Source organism: Agelaius phoeniceus, chromosome 1 (genome assembly GCF_051311805.1).
Source record: "Agelaius phoeniceus isolate bAgePho1 chromosome 1, bAgePho1.hap1, whole genome shotgun sequence".
In the NCBI taxonomy this organism is placed as follows: domain Eukaryota; kingdom Metazoa; phylum Chordata; class Aves; order Passeriformes; family Icteridae; genus Agelaius; species Agelaius phoeniceus.
Genome location: NC_135265.1, coordinates 88847783 through 88868208, shown reverse-complemented (window position 1 = coordinate 88868208; position 20426 = coordinate 88847783). Strand labels below are relative to the sequence as shown.

Here is a 20426-nt window from a genome sequence, read left to right as displayed (position 1 = left end):
GTGCTCTCTTTTGGATCATTCATCCTTGTAGTGGTGCACCACTTTTCTCTTATCACATGGTTTATAATTATTTCCTGCCTCTATCTTCCTTTGTTGCAGCTGAACATATCATTGTATATACACAATACTCTTGCATTTTTCTTTTGTGTGGCCCTTTACCAAAGATTTTTGGAAGGTTAATATGTTCTTTACCTGCTTATGTCACTTGCAGTGTTGAAAATATTTGATTACTCTAGAAAAATAAAATAGGAAGTAAAAAAAGTTATGATAGAAGTGAGAGCTATTATGTTGTTCTATTGATGTTTATTTTATTAAAGAAAAAGCATTTGATATATGACATTTTTAAACTTTGAGCCTTTTCACAAAACATACTTAATTGTGGCACCAATAGCTTTTAATATGCATTATGAAAAATTATGCATCCAGGAGAAAAATGTAATCCTCTATTTTCTGGTCAAAAACGTGTATTTAAAGTATTTTTGCCCAAGAGTGTGTGTCTTATGTTCCACCTTGTCCACTCATTCTTCAATCTAGATATCATCTGATCTTTCCGAGAAAGATCCAAGGAACACCAGGTCCCTCTGGAGGTCTCAATCTCATGAAATTTAATTTTAAACTTGAATGATGAGATTTGGGATAGTTCGTCTCCAGCCTTAACTGTTACAGTTTTGGGCATAGCTCCTTCCTGAGAGACTTGCTGTGACCTCAGGTTCGGCCTTGCAAAGTATTGAGTTCTGTACAGTTCTGACTTCATCAGTTACATTATTCCGTATTCTTCTTTGTGGTGAAGCAAAATGAATGATTTCTCCTTAAAACTTTTTGTGGACTGTGGTGCACACAAAGCCTAAATGAAACATTTTGATGCTTCCCTGGTGTCCCTTCTGGTCCCTTGAATACTTTTGTGCATCAATTCCTGAGTACGTTCTCACCTTGGAGCTTCACTTTCTTCTCTTGGACGGTGGGAATGGCTGAAGTAGTTAATAAAATCCAGTGGTTTTGCTTCTATTTGGTGTTTCCTTTAAAAGATGATGGTAGGGGATGCACCCCATCCTTGTATAATGCTCTTTTTGCAGGTCAGTCAAAAATTAATTTCCAGGAGAATCGCACAAAGGGAGATTTGTTAGTGATCTCTTTGTCTGATTCCTCTTTGCACCAGATTCCTGGAGCCTTCTAACTCAACTGTGTAATTACATTGGGGGATGGGGGATGGACACAAGTCTTCACTTGTCTTCTCACCTATTCCCTAAGTTCTCAGAAGGTAACTTAGGGTTGTGACATTAGCTCATGACACATAACTGTTAACCATTACTTTAATGTAGGTTAGTACATAGTTACTCTGTGTAGGAGAAAATGATATCTTTCTATGTGCAAGCAACTGTTTATGTGAACCTCTATTGCTTTGAAGAACAATATTATTCTGCCACAGGACACTACAAGACTGGAAGATGAATCCCTAAGGGAAGAGTTCCCACTCCACAAGTTAGATTCACTGAATATAAAAATAGTAACTCTTAAAATAGATTTAAAATCGATACCATACCTGCATGATGTATTTACTGTGCTCATTTATTCCATTCTTTAGGTTTGAAGATGGTACAGTCTCTTTTCTTGATATCATTGCTCTGAAGCATGGATTTGATGTTCTGGAAAAACTCACAGGTCAGTTAATATAACTCTAATACTGAAGACTGCAGTTCTGGATTTATGCTCAGGGCACAGGTCTGATCATATTTCTTATGGCTCTAGCTAATTTTCCTTTCTAGTTTTACTGTCTATGTTCATCATTGTGAAGATGAGACTTCAGTGTAACTGGCTTATTCACATGCTCCCTATTGGGCCGGTTTTGAAAGAAGAAAAAGGGTCCATACTGTTCTGGATATATAAGATTTGAGTACATCTCATCTGCCTCACAATAGTGCAAAAGATGCAATAGGAAAGTAACACTAGAAAGTAGCTGAGTGACTCACACTGTTTGAGTCAACCTTTGCAGCCCCTGGAGCTAACGCTGAAGTCCCAAATAAAACTTCAAGCCAGAACCTGTATGTGAAGGGTGATACTCATGTGCCATGAGAAGGCACATTCCCTCCGAGATAGACTGCTGCTTGTCTGGCTCAGCACCCCAAAAACACAATCTCTCTGTGCTTGCTGCCATGGGGCAGGGACTCTCCTGAACAGGGCAGGAGATGACACCTGGCCAGGGAAGCTTGCACCACAGGCTGTGCAGATGTACCATGGCATGTTTCCACGTGTAGAATATGCCAGATTAACAAAGGATGTTCCTGAAATGGATTTCTTGATCAGGTACGTGTATTACTTAATTGTGTAATGTCTGAACCTCCCTTCTCCAGTGCACTCTTCGATTTCCTTTATAAAGTCATAAAGTGCATAATGATGTAAAAGATGCCTGACTCCAGAGAGACATTGGCCATGTACTTTTCAGGTTAGTGTAATTTCAGCTAGTGTCTGTGGAGGTTTATTGTCATGATTAATCTGAAGGATTCTGGTTCCTTCTTCCTCCCAGTGCAAGGCTTCTGTGAGGAGTATTCTGCTAGAAGCTTCAGGTCTAGTTCATGTGGAAATCAATAGCAGTTTTCATCCACATCAATAGTCTGACTAAACCCAACAAGTAAGGATGTTTTATTTTATGTTGCTCAACATGGAGACCAGGGATCAGTAACCAGCCTTTAGTATATGTTCTTGTAGTACAGAATGCTTCTCAAAAATGTGCACTCTTAAAAAAAACATGTACACTTGGAAAGAGGGCTTTGGTTTAATGTGTAGGAGCATTGCCTGCCATGAATGTGAGATTTTATGATAGCACCTCCTCTGTTGCATTTCTCATCCATCTTATTGGTGCTTATTTATCTAAACAATTGAAAAATCTCTTAATACTAGACTGAGGGGAAACACTCAGCCCTGAATCTGAATGAAGTGGGTATCAGTGGATGGCACGGTAGAAGAGAGGCATAAAAAAATAGTGTTGAGATCTTTCAATTGTCAAAAATATGAACGGGCTCAAATTTTCATACTTAAAACTCTTTCATAAAGAATGAAAATCAAAAATTTAGAAATATTTATATTTTAAAAATTTAAAAACATTTTTTCCAACAGTGCTAAAATGTAGAAAGATGGGAAAACATCAACTGAAAGAGCAAACAAGAAGAAACCTATATTGGAGAGGAGAAAATTGAAAAATTAAATAAAAAATGGTTTTGACAAATACTGTAATTTTAAAATTTCAGCAGTGCTGGTATGGTCTAGGTACTTTAGTAGTGTCTAGTCAAATTCTGGCCACATTGAAAAGCAGAAGTTCCAGCACTGCTGGCAAATATATAAGAGATATAAGAGATATAAGATATTATATAAGAGATATAAGAGATTGGAGAAATCCATAGTGGAAGAAAAAATGGAGTTCTGTAAAGGATTTTAATCACCACATGATCCAAGAATTTTCTGCAAAGTTGCCCTGAGCCTAGACCATTTTCCATGACCAAAGATGAATTGAGCTTTTGTTCCAGATAAGTAGGAACTTGCAACATGTTCGTGTTAAAACCTTTGTGATTATGCTTACATGTATGTGCATGTAAGCATAATCACAAAAATTTCCATGTGATGTGTTTTTGTTAATTAGAATTTAATCATACAGAAGGGAAATGAAACAAGCCACTCAAAGGCAATAGTAGAATGTAGCCCAACTATGGTCATGCTTGGATTTTTTCCATCATAAAATGCATTTTTATGTGTCAACTTTTCAAAGCTCATGTGAAGGGTGGCTCAGCCATATCAGGTCTCTTGGCTCTTCTGTGCTGGCTGTGAGACAAAGGTTTTGGGGACCCTGCTCTTCAATTTGTGGAGGCATTGAATGTTCCTGGCACAACTGATGCAACAAGAGATTCAGGGATTTGCAGTTGCCATTTCCTCTCACTATCCTTTTCTTCCCTGAATATCATTGACAACATGGAGTTTTGCAGATTATTTAATTTCTGTCAAAGGCACAGTGTTCCTTTTGAACAGATATTATTAGCACTTGGGTGTATACAACAAAGCCGTTGCATGCTGTAGAAGCACTTAGTAATCCAGAAGGACTGCAGATTTGTTTTAAGCCTCTTTATGCATATTTCTTCCACTTCAGCTGTCAGAGTTTTCAGTGGCAAAATGCACTGTCAGATGTGAATCACTTTTGAATCTCACTTTGCTGTAGCTACTGGAGCACTTGCTTTGCACTCCCCAAACACAAACAATGATTCTCATTCTGGATTGGAAACAGCCTAGAGTAGAAACAAGCAAAATGAACAAAGTGTTGTTATTATTAATCATGTCCTAATGTGTAATAAAAGCACTGCTGAAGTTCTTTGGGTATGTGCTCTAGCTGAAATATGCTGGTGTAATTATTGAAGATAGGGAAGAAAATCACTAATGGAAAGTAACTCAGAGTTTTGATGTTAGTCAGTGTTGTGAAACACACAGATCAGTTTCTGACTCTGATATCATCTGAATACATCCTTCACCTGTTTCAACTTCCATTTAGAACAATTTCCTGCCAGAATTGCATAATGATGTGCATGTGTATTTAAACCATTCCCAGAAGTCTTACATATATATATGATTTTTAAACTTATGGTTTATGGTATGTGTTTTTATTAGTAAATTTTCATCTACTTTAAAAATGAAACAAAGACACATCAATAGTTACTTATTGTTATAAGGTTTACTTTGATTATTATGTCTTTTCAGGAAACATTAATTCACTTCAGAAGAAAATATAATGTGTAGGGGAAGAAATTTTAAAATGCAGTCTAAGTCTCCTAAGGATGATGAATTGAAAGTTGCTTCTAATTCAGCAGATGCTTGATTGGTTGTTACAGAGTAAAGGTTTCTTTGGCTTTCATAAAGACAATTGCACCACAAAACAGCCAAAACAAAATGTAGTGCAGGATGTTAAATGGTGATGGTGACTTAGTTTTTTAACTTTGTCTTTGGAACTTTTGCTGTGTTTTGCTCTGCTCCATCAAGGACTGCTTGCAGTCTGTGATGGGATGTTTGGCAGCCTGCATTTAATGGTACTGCACAGATCCTCAGGTGTATTGTGTTTAAAAAATTAAGGTTATATAAGTCATCCAGTTTAGGGGCCCGAAAAAAACAATGTTCTTCTAAGTACAATTGTCAGGGATTTCCGGGATTTCTTTTGTGTAGAGTTTGTGGCTTCATCCTACTCTTGTCTGGTCACATCATCTAAACTTGGACCATGTTGCTTGTGTGTTTTGCTGCTTTCATCCTTAGTGCTGCTTTCATTCATAGTTTTAATGGATTTGGGGGTTCACTAATGTGAATACCAACTGTACAGTCTAAATATTTTGCAAGCGTGTGTATCTTTCTTTTTACGTGTGGGATTATAATAAGAAAGGTGAGTTTCCTGCCTTACATCGGATGGTTGCTGTAAAACTAAACCATGGCCTACTGATGAGTCAGACCCTCTACAGAGGGGTTACCTGCACTTGTTCCCTTTTAGATTTGCAATATGAGATTGTGTTTCACTGTGAGGACTTTCACTTGTGTTTCATCTGTGTGGACGCTGCTGAATGCTTCCATTGAAGTCAATGGGGCCATGAAAAGTCTAATATGGGAGACAGGTGAGGAATTGGGATACTTGAGTTCTTTCCTTGGGCACAAAATTTACTTGACATTTATTAAATCACATAAATACTAATCTTAAGGGGAGCAGGGAGTTAGGTAACCAAATATGTTTTCAGATCTGCATTTAACATCTGGATGGCATTTACCTTATCTTGCTGTCAACAAATGATGTCTGAGCTACCATTTTGATTCCCACTGAAATCAGTGGAACAGACAGTGACTTCACCAGCCTGATCCCTCTAAATTCTTTGAAATTTAGAATGAGAGGAGTTAAAGCCAGCAATACCAGCTCTTTTCTTTGTCTATTAAAGGAGCTTAGATGATTAGCTTAGTGTGGTATAGGGCATTTCTTTAATTTTATATAACTTTTCTGCTAATGATCCCTTTGGAACTAGCAAACTGAACTACCAGATTAGTTAAGGTGGAAGTAGAGTTTTGGGATTTTTTTGCTTCCCTTAGGTCTGCAGCTTCTTTTGAGCAGGGCAGGTTCTACATTTCCTGTGGCTGAAATAAACCAGTAAAGCATAACACAAAATGTTCTGGAAGAACCCTGAGGGGAGGCTTTCTATTTGTGAAACCTTTATCTGCCCATTACTCTAGGAGTGATTTCTGATTTCCAGCATATATTTCATGCTTCAAATCCAGGTTTATTCAGGTAGATGTTGCTTTCTCTGAGGGGGAAAGGCTCACAGTCTGACAGCAAACTATCCTGCAAAGGCAAAAAAAAAAAAATATCTGTCTTCAGGGTGCAAATGTGCCTGTTATGGTAAAAAAAAAAAGATGTCTTATATGAAGAATGTGTGTGTACATCTGATTTCAGAAGACTGTGGTGGTTTTAATTTTCAAATGACTAGTTATAGCAGACTAGGAGGAAAGAAAGCTCAGTTAGTTCTTTTGCATCAAAAGATGCCATTGTTGAGACTGTGGTTAATTTATTAAGAACAGACTTAAGTGAGCACGCATTTACTAATGGCTATGGATGAAATTAAAACAATTACAGAGGCAGTATTACAAAATGAGCAAGAAGGTGAGGCATCTTGTGCAACTGCCTGGAAGCAGCCAAGCACATACAATGTGTTTGGAAGGCAAGTTTGGATTAATAGATGGGGGCTACTTTTTATACTGTAGATACAAAATCTGTTCCCAGTTCTGCCTAAGATAGGTTGTGAAATCCATCACTTCCAGGAAATAAAGCAGGAGAAATTGCTGTACCCCCTACTGAGAGACAATAAGACCAAGTCTTCAATAAAAGCCACAGGAATATTAGCAGCACTCAAGTGTAGTGAAACAGATCTACTCATTGCAGTGCAATGATGCAGCATTGCCTACATATTGCCAAAAGATATCTTGGATAAGAAGCACTTTCTGTCTGTAATAACTTTTTCCCAAGATCATTTTCTGTGTCAAATACAGTTAGGACCGGAAGGACTTGTCATTTTCATTACAAAGTTGTCATTATCACTGCTAAGAGATAAAGTCCTATGAAACCATCTTCTTCAAAAGAGAACAGAAGTGGCAGCTTTTAGACTTGGGTGCAGATCTTCCAAAGACTTTTTGATGCCTCAAGTGGTAGATTAGGTGAGGGACCTTGTTATTCTTAGAATAGCCTTTTGAAATGGGGGAAAAAAAGTCTTGTTCAGCTGTATTCTTAAAACATGTATATGAAATATTCAAGAATTGTCTCTGTATAGTTCCAACTAAAACCTGGAAGGGAATGACAAATTAAATGACAAATAAATTAATTCCATTTCATTTTAAACAGGGTAATGTATTGCTAATTATTTTTTTGCCACATCTTGATATACTAACAAGGAAATAAAATGTTACCTAGTGGGTGCTAATTTCCTTTACTGATAAGGTGAACGATTTCCTTACTAACATGCCCCTGGAAAATGAACCTTGGCATGGTGGTGAAATAATTCAGTTTTATGAAAAATTAGAGCACACTGGGACTAGAGAAGGATCAGTGTTTTGGTGTTTGTGGAAACGGTCTGGCTGGTGTTACCGGTGCTCACTACAGCCACCTCTCAGAAATCTCAGGGGCCCATTCTAGTGTGTGCTGGCTACCATGGCAAGGATTGCCTTAATTCATTTAGTGCATTTTTAATTTCCCAGTTAACTGGATCCAGCTGTTTCAGCCCTTCATGCAACACAGAGATTTTATGCTAAATCCAAAGGGGCTAAATTAAAGTGAAATGAAATTTGCATATCATGTAAAACTCCACTTGTTCAGCAGATCCAGATTATATGGTGCTAATCACAAACACTAGACATAGTAAATCCTCTTGAAGTCACCCTGGGGTTAAGGCAAATGCTTTACACTCTTTGACACATACCCATGAAATATGTAATCAAGTCTGTTTGACGTCCTCTCCTAATTATGTGTGTGTATTTTAAGCAGATGCTTTTCCAGCTGATCTGTGCCTTTTGAGATCTTTTTTTTTTTCATTATTAATCAGAAAATCATGCTGTATGTTAACGGCAAGTGCCAATTATGAGAAACTAATCTTAGTTTCTTTGCTTAGAAGCTCTGCTTTTGCAAATAAGATCATTGCCAAATAACATATAGATGTAAAGAAAATATGAGAACCTCTGAATGTTTTCCATCAGGGACATAATTATTCTACCATGCATTGCACTATTTCAGCCTAAAACTAATTTTTTTTCCATGTAATGGTACTTTAGTTTGAGGCAAAAATATTTAATAAAGAAGTTCTCTGTTGGAAGTAGGAAGGACTGCTTGTTTTCACAAAAGTTAGGATTTAAATGATAAAAATGTTTTTCCAGAAGACTCTACACTCATAATTTCTGTCAAGAATGTTAATGTATAAGCTTAGCCTTTCTTGAGTCTCCTTACTCAGTGAGATAATATCAGGAGACAAATTCAATATTTAACTAAGTTGAGAGTCACTGAGTTTTAAGTAAATGCCATTTTTATTGTGACTAATTTAAAGTAGTCTTCAGAAAGGACTAGTGACCTAGTTGGTCCTACCCTGCTCTTCAGCTGAAGTATCCAAACTTCCACTTGCATTTCACTGAAGTTTCAAACTGAGTATTTTCCCTTCAGTGTGTTTAGCAGAGACATCTACTGGCAAATTGTTAACTGGCATTCTCCTCCTCAGGTCCTACAATGCCATTTCTTACATCTCTGAAGGAAAGACTTGCTAATATGGAAATGACTACTTTGAAGCTTTTAGATGTGCTACAGCATTAAATGTATTATTTTGGAAGAAGCATTAAGTAGTGTATCCACAGATACAAAATCAATAAGAGCAAAATAAAATTTTCCTATTTTCTCACTAATGTTGCTTCCTGTTGAACAGCCAGCTACTTTTAGCAGAAATGTGCATATCAGAGAAAAGGAGTTTATGATCCATTATAGATGAACAGAACATTGCAAATCACCCAATAATTGTCATCAGTCTCCATTGATTTTGATTCAGTCAATATAAAATGGAAAGAAGGAAACCACAGGGTATAATTGGGAGAGCTGTTTTGCCTACAGGGACTGGTTTCATGTCTAATGCTTGCTCCACACTTGCAGTTTATTTTTTCAATAAATATCTGCCTCAGCTGTCACCTTTGCCCAGTTGTTAATGGCTCTCAATAGAACCATTCTAGGTGAGGGTTCGGCTCTTATGTGCTACCTGCTCTAGTTGTGGTTTAAACACCTAGAGGCTGTCAGGGTGGAACAAGACTCACACAAACAGAACTACCAGCAGGTCCCCCTTGGGCTTAGGTCCTCAAGGAACCCCTGGGAATGCACAGCTTCTGCAGTCCAGCCTTGCTACCCCCCCAGGAGACACTCACATACCTTGGGACAGGCATAGCTTTGCAGAGGTGCAAAAGCAGAACTGAAAAGACACAGATGATTGATTACATGGTCCCAACAAAAGGTCTTTAATATTTCAAAATTAGGCTTTGCCTTTTTGGGTAACCTGTGGATTCAAGACACTAAGTAGCATCTCATCCATCCAGTTGGAGTGTGTTCCTTTTCTCACAATCACTACTGGTAAAATATATTTAAAGGTCTTATTTGAGGTGCTCAAATAAGTGAATTTTTTTCAGATTAGCTTAATGCAAGTAAAATGCCCCTATTCTCTGAACCTACTCATCCTACTGAACCTACTTTGGACATTTGTGTGCTACATTCCTACAAGCACTCATTTTATATTACTCTAAGTTTATATACATTTGAAATGCCATTTCAGCTCTGTTATGCTTTGGACTCTGTGTGTACCTGCCTAATTCCAGATTTGAGATCCACACATCTGCTCATCCATATCACACCCCCTATTTCCCCATTTTCATCCACATCCTAATTTCCATGAAAGGAAGGCTTTACTGGGCAAAGAATCTCCATTTGTCAGCTGCTTTAATTGCAATTGTTGCAATTCTGTAATAGCTGGGAAAATATTTTTGGGGTTTTTTTCCCTCCTTTCTCCCTTCCTTAATTGTTTCCCCAAGCAGACTAGGTTGAGTATTGTCACAGGAGCTGGTTGAACTATATGTTAGGAGGACTTTGCTACCATAACTACACTGGCAAAACCTTTAAGGGAAAAAAGCTATTTGCTTCTGAGTGTCCAGCAGCACAACTCAGTATTTCAGTCATGATGTTCAAGGATTTCAACAGGCTGCTTAGGGAAGTTTTGTAATCACTATCCCTGTGATTACAAAATTACTGTCCCTGGAAGTATTCAGAAAAGGCTTAGGTGTGGTGCTTAGGAACATGGTTTGGTGATGGATTTGGCAGTGCTGGGTTGATGGTTGTAGTCAATCTTGACCTTTTCCAACCTTAATGGTTCTGTGGAGGTATAGAATGTAAGAGAATAGTGCAGAAGGTAATCTCACACCTGAGTAGTTGCAGGTGTACTAATCACCAAAGATAAGGAACTGCTAATCACAAAGATAAGGAACTACTAATCACAAAGATAAGGCTTGCCCTTAATAGGCCACAGCTGTATCCAATAAGAAGAGGAGTGCTACAAAAGAGTGGGTTATCTGGGTGAGGAGAGAGCTGGAGTTTGTTGCTTGAGCTGTAAATAAGAAGCAGTCAGTGCTGTGAGGAGCTGCACATGAGAAATCACCAAGAAGGTATGGGAGCTTTGCAATAAGATGACAACAAGGTTCTATAATTCTATGATATAAACTGCCATAGTTTATTGATGTTAATGGAGACATAGTGGTTGATGCCACCTACCCAATAATCTTTGGCAAAGAACATGGAGATGTTGCTTGAAAAGCTGTCATTTACAGGTGGGTTTGACAGATATCTTCAGCGTACAGTCCTATAACAATTGAACTAGTTTCACTCCTTGGACATGGCTAGCTCACACCTTAAAATAATTTCATCTCAGAAATTAGAGAGCAAGGCTGGGGATCAGAATTATTGAGCTGGTTTTATTTATAAAAACAAGTTTCCATAAATTTTGGCAACTCTCTACAGTGGAATGATCTTTCTTCTATACTAAAGAAAAATTAGATCAAATTGATTCTAGGTGAATGAGTAGACAACAGGGTAGGTTGGGAGCTCACACATTTGTGTTTGAGCCTGTTTTGGGAGAGAGGTGGAAGTCTGCCTTATTTTTTAATGTAGCTCACATAATCATGGAAATTATTATTAATTTTACTTCTTGTGGCTATATGTTAAGCTGTGAAACTCAGCTTCTAATTATTAGAGGTAAAGGCCCAAGTGTGGGTAGTTTACTTTCTGAAGTATACTAAAAATTGTTATATAGGCAACTGAAAACAACAGGCCAGTGCCTTTTCAGGGTGCTTCCAGGCACCTTTTTTTATTTTTTTACATTTATTTTTCCCTTTTTCCCTCTTGACATTAGTGGAAGTTTCATTGTTGATGTTTTTGTAGGATTTTGGAAATGGTGTCACGTCTGTTAATGGAGATGTCTTCAACTATTTTTTCAACCCAGTTTTGATTGGAGCAAGTATCATTAGAAATTTTTTTTGTTGTCATTTCTTTCTTCTCCACTGTTTTATTGTCTGTTGTGAGAATATCTACTTTTTTTTTTTTATTTTCAGATAAATAAGGTCTTCTAGAGAGACATGAAACTCAGATTTTACTTAGGCTCTGGTTTGCACCATCTGCTAATTTACCGTCATCACTGGTGATTAAGTGATTAGGAAATTTCTGTTCCCAGACACCCCCCACCCCCTGCCCTCCCCACCAAATCTTGGCCAGAGTTGATGTCTAGAGGCTGAGTAGTCAGTGCACCTACTCTGAGCTCAGACAGGTGGCAGCCCTACCTACAAACTGAAGTTTCATCCACCTCTGTCTCCAAAAATAAAAATCACGAAACCCTCAAGCCGAATGCTTGAATTCACAATCCTTGTTAGGGCTGTGGGTGCCAGAATGTTGTTTTCTGTAACCAGAGTGCTGCGTAGGCTGAAAGAGGCTGTGAGGCAGAGGTTTGAATTTTATGTCAGTAGAAGCTAAAAAACATGAGTAAGGTCCAAAGACGGTAGAGGCATAAAGCCCCTAGTAATTATATATTAACATAGTGTGGGTGGAGAACAGAGGTTCCATGGACTATCTTAGAGAATAATGTACAAGATAGTTAGGTGCCACCTTATAAATCAGATGTTTCTTATAATCTAAAATGTGTACTGCAGTCCTGATTGCCTCACCACACAAGTACATCCACAGAATTGGAGGGTGCTCAGCAATAAGCAGCAGCATAAATGAGTGCTCACATGAACAGAGACTAAAATAATCAGTGGCATCCTTTAGGGATGTGTCTCTGCTTATAAAAAAAAAAAAAAAGGAAGCCTGTATGACTTAAAACCCTGTTTAGCAGAACATAAATCTCCTTGTTTTCCCACATACCTTTGGTTTCTTAGTGTTTGCTGTGTTTGGAGCATTCCCATAATGCCTCCTGTTCCTGCTGTTCCACAGGGCATTTGGTATTCTTAGAAGAAAGTCACCAGCAGAATTAGGCCAGTGTTCAAGAAACAGGGGGTGGAATCAGGAAAAGAAACTCTGAGTACAATCCAATTGTTCCAATGCCACTTGATTCAATAAGAACAATAACATTAAAAGGATTTGGGGTCTACAAGCTGCTGTTGTCTGAATAATTTACCATGTGTGCAAAAGATCGATGAGAGGGCCTTGAGCTAGCCAAAAGACACTGTTGATCTGGGCAGTTAAACTGCTGGGTACATCCAATTATTAAGGAAAACAATGAAGTTCAAACTCCAGAATATCTTTTTCTTGATGTGGGTAATGCATGTGGATGTTTGGGTTGTGCAAGTTTAATTGTGAGAAACATTATGTGAAGCTAATGATTACTCAGTTAAATGGGTTGACATGTTTCTATTAATCACTTCATCAAATTACTAAGCCACTTATCTGTCTTTGGTATTAATACACACTACATGACTAGTGGACATTACATTGGTAGCAAGTCTGGAAGGAATTCTTACCCTTTTCAAGAAGTATCAGCTAAGCAAACTAGATAGTTCTGTACATCCATCACGTACTGACAATGCAAAATGTTGAATCAGCCTCAGTGTGACTTGAGCAACCCTATTAAGGGGTGCATGATATGACCCAACGTCATGAGATTTTGAGAAGAAACCATAACTTTTTCATTATGCTTTGAGATTTTGCTCCTATAAAATAGTAGTTCTATATAGGTAATTTTGTGAGTCTGTATTGTATGGGGTTTGCAACCGTGTTTTATCTTTTACATTGCAACAAGCTAAAATATAACTGGCAATTTTCAGAGGACTGGCTTTGACTGGCCTCCAAATTATTTCACTGTCCAACATGAAAGATCTCAAGTTGTGCTGTATGTTTAGCATAAGGTATTGTGAGAAGAATATGTGGCTGGCTTCTTGATTTGTGGTTGGAGAGAGCTGGGGAGGGGCACCTGTTGTCAGTAATCGGGGGATAAAAGCATCAGGCCAATGGCTGCATCCAGCAGAGAAAGTTATGAAACTGAAAAAAGGATATAATTATTATTTGTCTTATGTTTCTCCCTCATGTGTATACATGTGTGTAATGTGTATAAATAAAATAAAACCCTAAGTCTCCCCCCTCCTTATTTCTGTATGACTCCCCCCCCCCCCCCCCCCCCCCTTATTTCTGTATGACTACTGTGAGGTGGTGTCTTACAAAGACCTACATCTGCCATGTGCTGTCCTGTGGTGGGGCTGAGCCTGAGGTGCTGGGTCACCGCTTGGAAACGTGCCCATGGTGTTGTGCAGTTCCTTCCTCTTCACCCTGAGCACAGGCACAACTGGTTCAGCAGAGCAGCTGTGCTTGGGTGGGAGGCTGTGTGCTCTCCTGAGTCTCCATTGCACCACAACTTACCTTCCTGTTTTTTGCAAGATGAGGTTTCCTGCTAGTTAATTGGTGGAACCACAGGCAGTAGGAGTTTCAGGGCAGTATAATAGAACAGAGATTCTGAAGTGCTGCCAAAGGGCTAGGGGTTAGGAAGTACATCAGACATTCCAATTAGAAAATAGATGTTACAAAGGGTAGGAGTAGAGGCAGCATTTTTGTTTAGTTTTGTTTGTTCTATTTTTTTGTTGAATTTTTTCATCAAATTCCAGAGGAAAAGAAACTTGCTGGGATTTGATGCTCATAAAATCTAAAAGCAGTGGGGGACACAATTAACAGATTGCTGCAATTTGTGAGGTGAAACAAGAGATAAATTTGGCTCATGGGTTTTTGTACCCAATGATGTTTTTTTTGTCATCCTTTTTTGTGCTTGTGATGTTTGATAATGGCTAGACAGAATGAGATAAAGTGTGGTAAATTTTTTGCCAGTGGTGGGAGCTGCTAGAAGTTTCTGGGAGAGAAGAATGTATGTAATACCACAGTAACAAAGGGCAAACTACTTCAAGGGTGAAAAACTCCATTAGACAAAAAATGTGGTCTTTAGTATAAAGCCCTGTAGGTAGAGCAGCCGCTGGAGAGAATGAGAAATATCCGGATGGATCTGAATAATGCCCAGAAATGAGATCTATTATTATTTTGCTGAAGTCTTATTTACAACATAAAGTCAGATCACCAACTGATGTAAGGTGATTTATGGCCTAAAAATATTAATGGAATTAGTACAGCTGAGCACCATATGTCCACTGAAGTCTCCACCCATCCTTTAAAAACAAGACTGAATTCCCATTGTTGCATTAAGCTTGCCTAAGCACCCTGCACCATCCAAATGGCAAGCAGTGACTAAGCCATGTCATATTTTAATGAATATTCAAACATAGATACATTATTTCATTTCTGTTGGCTTTTTAATTTTCTAATGCCTTTTCAATGTCTGTGCATCTGGAAGGGGGAGGGAGACATGTGCTCTTAGAGGAAAAAAAAAAGGCACATTGCCATTTCATTTCTTTGTAGAGGTTCGTAATGCGATTACCAAAATGTGAATAACAATCAAATAATGTGGAGGCTTATTCCCTATGGATAGCAAAAATAAATTTCAGTCAAACATTTCCGGCAGAAATCTCAAATTTGTCATGCAAAGTACTTCTCTGCATTCAAACATAATGTATTTATGTGACTCAGAAACATCAAACATTAGGATAAATAGCCAGATTATAAGTACAGTCCACTTATGAAATGATTGGAATAGAAGTGCAATTAATGAAACTGGCAGAATGGCTATGAAGCAGTGTTAATGCCTTGAGATTTAAAGAAAGCATCCAGAGCTGCTTTACAGCACAGGGTGGAAGAGACACTTAAAGATTGCTTGCCATTCTCCCTGCTAACAATCTTTGACTACCTTTTTGTGTTTGTGACTTATAATCACATCAGAAGGAAGTTAGGAGCAATTTTTGCAAGATTTTCCTGGCCTCAAATTTTAAAGGGAACTGAGGCCTTAGGGGCCAAGGGAAAGAAAATTAAAAAATTGGCAACTCATCAATTCTTTCCTTCTACCTAAAAGCCAGTGTAACACTACATACTTAAAAAAACCCCAAAAATTAAAAACAAAACAAACAAAAAAAAATCCCAAACAAAACCAGAAAAAAACAATAGACAAACCAGGAGTAGGGAAGAACAGTGAGTTCATATATCTGACAAAAGGACTGCTTTGAACCCCTTATCCCAACTTTCCCAAAACCACTCACCTGGCAGAAGTGTTCTCTTAAGTTGCTGCAGAATTTCTTTCACCCAGGTGAACTGTTGAGTTTCTGCCTCCTCACTTGCTTTCTCTGCATCCTTGAAAAGGAATGGATATAGTCTGAGAAACCTGGACTGGATCTACTGATGTTTGTGAGAGGGTAGGTAGGAGTGGCATAAAGCATATAAAATGGCAGGTTTTAATAATTGTGTGGGTCCTGTGGTTCTGGGGATGAAGGGTGCATGTTTGGGAAAAACAACAGGGATAAGCATTGCCTGCTCTGTATTAGTCTGTGTGGATGTGGTTTTTTACTGGGCAGATATTTTGGAGATGTGCATCAACAGTCTGTGATCAGGGGATTGATTTTTTCAGCAGATTTTGTTAGTTTTCTGTGTCTAGCAGCTAGTGGTGATGGAATAAGCATCTAAATTTTGTAAGGACCTTGGAGAGAATGTTCAAGCAGAGGCTGCTGAGGGCAGAACTAGGCTCTGTTGCCACTGTCTGATGGCAGAGGCTGACATTACTTTTAGGTAGTGAGAAGTGCTGAGATTCATCTTCCTATTGCTGGAACCTCTGACACTACCTTTAGAGAGAATTTGTTGTGGCTGTTCTTACTGTTGGGTTTCTTTTCCTCTGGTCTTATTAATTATTAATATATCAATGTAACTTGTTTAGCACTAGCAGAAATTTTTGAATATACCATACTATACTATTGCAGGTAAATTATAACTGCCTCCTCCAAATAATGTTAATTGTTATTTAATTGGATACTCAAAGCTTAATTAAGCCTGCTCAACACCAAGGTTTCATGATACTTTGAATAGGTTACTATTTATTTGAGTAAATGAATTTATAAATAACAAGCCAGATAACAAACCTCAGGATGGGTTTCATGAGCTGATGCAGGTGGAATGCAAGTCTGGGTGACCTGTGCTTAGTACTGAATTTAAAGCACATGAAAGTGAAAAAAAAAAAAAAAAAAGAAGGAACAAATGAGATTAGGACACCTTTATTTTGAGGCTGTACAGAATTTATTACAACTTATATAGCCTTGGAGCTAGCATAGTTTATATCCACTTATCTATAGCCTACAGATCTTTATGAGAAGATTTTACCAGAAGATTTAACCAGAAAATAGAGATGTTACTCTATAGTTCATCATAGGGGAGGACTCCTCTGAAAAGGAAGAAATTTTATTAGTCTCAGATTTTTTTTTTTCCTGGCTTTAACGGGACCTACAAATGTTTTCCTCCAGAAGTCCCTTTACAAACATTCCCCTTTAAGTCAGCAATAATGAATTTAGGTCCAAGCAACCTCTGTGCACTGAAGCTATACTTCCAGTAAATGTGGAAAATTCTCAAGGGCCACATGAAATGTTATGAACTGGTGTCTTACACTGTGAGTCTCTCCTCCCAGGAAGTTCATATGAAGTCCTTATGTGCTCACATATGAGCTTTGTTTCTGTTTGATGAGCCTCATAGATTACAGCCAGAAGGAAAAGTTGGCAGTAGTCAGGAAGGAAAAGTTCAGTAGTCTTCCTTGTCCCTCAAGCCCATGATGGTTTGTGACAAGTCCCAAGGAATTGTAGACCATCACTTCAACTGTTAAATCCTGAAATGGATTTTCCTTCTGTTTGTGTGTTGAGGCCAACTAAGAGTCTACCAAATCTCAGAATGGTAATTCTAGAAAGAGCTGAGTCTTCTTCAAAGTTCCTTGATGACATTGATACAGCCTTTGCTTGCAGATGTATTGGACAACAATATATTTATTAACCAAATTATTTTCTGACATTTAATTTTTATGGAATTTAAACCCTTTTTGGAAATGTACCATTTCTGAGCTTTTGGGTTTTTCTTTTCAAAGAAATCTCATTGATTTTGTACCTAGAAAATGTGGATTGTGTACCTAGAAAATAAAAGTATTTTAATTTGTTATAGATTTTCTTGTGTTTTTTAAGATGCTATTTTTTATACATCTTGTTAAATGCTGTCAAATAATAATGAGATGTGGAGTTTTTTAACTTTAGAAATTTTCAGAAGTCAGAACTAACCAACATGGTGAGTTTTTCAGTTACATCACTCATAAGGTACTTTTTCAGTTACATTACTCATAAGGTACTTATAAGATACCTCTAGGACAATGAGTTCTACATCTTCAGCAACTCCAGCAATTACTTCTTTAAAACCTGTTTGTAAGATACTGAGATGATGTTTGTTCATGGACATTAACTTTGTGGTGATTTTTGAAAATTTTCACTTTACAGGAATTTCATCACTTTATATTTGCAATTCAAATCAGAACTACTTTTTAATATATTAGAGTTTCATATAGAACAGGAATTTCATTTCTTGAACAGTTGTGTAGAAAGCCTGCTTTCCCTTCAAAGAGACTGAATTTTATAATGCAATGAAGAGAGTCGTAATCAAGTCTGGCTGCTCACAGGTTATTAAAACTGTTAGTCACTGTGTCCATATAAGAGAAGAATGAATCTATCACTGAAAAACTAAACTAGCAGCATAAATAGGCAGGCCTTTTTGCTTGAATGAGTCCATATGTCTCTTCTAGACCCATGGAGGGACTAAATGTTTTACTCAATGGAATAAAGAAAAAGATCTCTTCCAGTTCAAGGTTGAATGCTTTCTGGCGAGTTTTTCCTGTATGTGGAATTTCCTCTTTTTCAGTTTGTGCCCATTGCCTTTTGTCCTGTCACTGGGCACCATTGAGAAGAGCCTGACTTCATCTTTTTTACAACCTTCCCTTTGGATATTTATGCATATCAAAAAGATCCCCACCTGAAATATGTATTCTCCAGACTGAACAGTTCCATCTCTCTCAGCTTCTCATATTAGAGATGGTGTAGTCCCTTATTCATATTTGTAATCCTTCACTAGACTCACTCCACTACATCTTGGACTGTGGAGTTCCCCCACCTCTAACAGGTAGGAATAGAATACACACCCCCATTTCCAACCGAAGACAGGAGCTCAGGACTGGACACAGCACTGCAGAGGTGACCTCACCAGCACTGAATAGAGGGGAGGGATAACCTCAATTAATGCACCCCAGGATACCATTAACCTCCTTTGCCACCAGGTGATCAGCTTGTTGTCCACTGGGACGCACAGACCCTTTTCTAACAAAGCTGCTTTCCAGCCAGTCAGGCCCTGACCAATTCTGGTGCCTGGGTTTGTTCCTAACCAAATGCAGGATTTTGCATTTCTCTTTGTTGAGCTTTATTAATTTATCTTTATAATTCTCCAGCGTGTTTAGATCCCTCTGGTTGGCAGTGCAATCATTAGTTGTATCATCTGGAAATTTGTTGAGTGTGCATGCTGCTCCATTGTCCAAGCTATTAATAAAGTTTTTCAATGGCAAAGAACTCAGTATCAACACCTGGGGTGGACTTTGTGCCATTGATCACCACTCTCTAAGCTTGGAAGTTAAACCATTTTTCAGTTCCACTTCATTTTCCACTTATCTAACCTATACTTCATCAGATTGTCTGTGAGGATTTTATGGGAGAGAATATCAAAAATTAATAAAGTCAAGATAAACAGCATCTGCTGTTCTTCCCTCATTTGCCACACTGATCATCTCATTGAAGAAGGCTATGAGGTTGGTTAAGCATATTTCACTCTTTGTAAATCTTTGACTATTCCTGATCATCTTCTTGTCCTTCATGTATGAAAATGATTTCTGGACTCATTTGCTTTATCACCTTCCCTGAGATTGAGGTGAGGCTGACCACCTGTAATTCCTTGAATCTTCCTTCTTGAGAATAGCAATGACATTTGCTTTCCTCCAGTCCCAGTCTTTAGGAAATTCTTTCAATCACCATGATCTTTGAAAGATTATCAAGATTGGCCTTGTAAGCAATAGCAACCAGCTCCATTGGCACTTGTTGTTTATGCCCAGTTTATTTTAAGGGTTTCATAAGATGATCCTGTTCCACTGATGGTATGTTGTCCTTGGACTAGGCTTTTCCTCTGAGCTAAGGGCCTGGGATTCCCAAAGGAAGGCCCACCAGTGAAAAATGAGTAATGGAAGATGTTGAAACCTTTACCCATTTCTGTGTCCTTTCTCAGCGGGACTTCTACTTGTAGAAATTCTTCTTGTTACCAGTTACATTCCTTACCAAATTCCTGATTGCATCCATGCATGTTTGAACCATGGCTCTGTGTTCCTCCTGGGTGACCTGGTCACCTACTTCTTGTGCTTTAGTTTAGTGGGGAGCTCCTTTTTCATCCATGAAAGTCTGCTGCCTTAACTATGTTTCCTGCTTGCTGGGATGGACGAATTCTTAGCTTAAGAGGGTGATCCTTGAAACCGGCTTTTCGTACCTGAAGTTGAATTTTTCTTGTAAGGTTAAGCCCAAATTTTTGCAGTCACTAATCCTAGCTGTGCTGGGAAGCATTTCTGAAAAGCTGGACAAGGACATCAGCAACTGGGTAATAACAGGCATTTGGGTATGTAGACTATGTATCTGCTTCGGGAATAATTTAAATCACTACCAAAATTTCTCATTTATTTCCATGAGTACAGAATCAGGAAGAGTAGATTATTCTTGTGGTTCATGAGATCACTGTACCATTCAGAGAACAATCAATCTATCCTATACCTATGGGAATGGTTGCAAGGGAAGAAGATGGAGCCTGTGAGCTCTTTATGGGTGGAGTAAAAATTATCACTGAAACGAAT

General features: G+C 38.2%; 1 protein-coding gene across 1 annotated transcript in view; it reads left to right on the top strand.

Moving 5' to 3' along the window:
• The window catches only part of MOCOS (molybdenum cofactor sulfurase), a 208403-nt gene that overhangs the window by 119260 nt on the left and 68717 nt on the right, over nt 1–20426 (top strand). The window contains exon 5 of the mRNA XM_054644346.2: nt 1583–1659. Coding sequence (XP_054500321.2) covers nt 1583–1659 — 77 coding nt within the window. The remainder of the gene's footprint in view (nt 1–1582; nt 1660–20426) is intronic.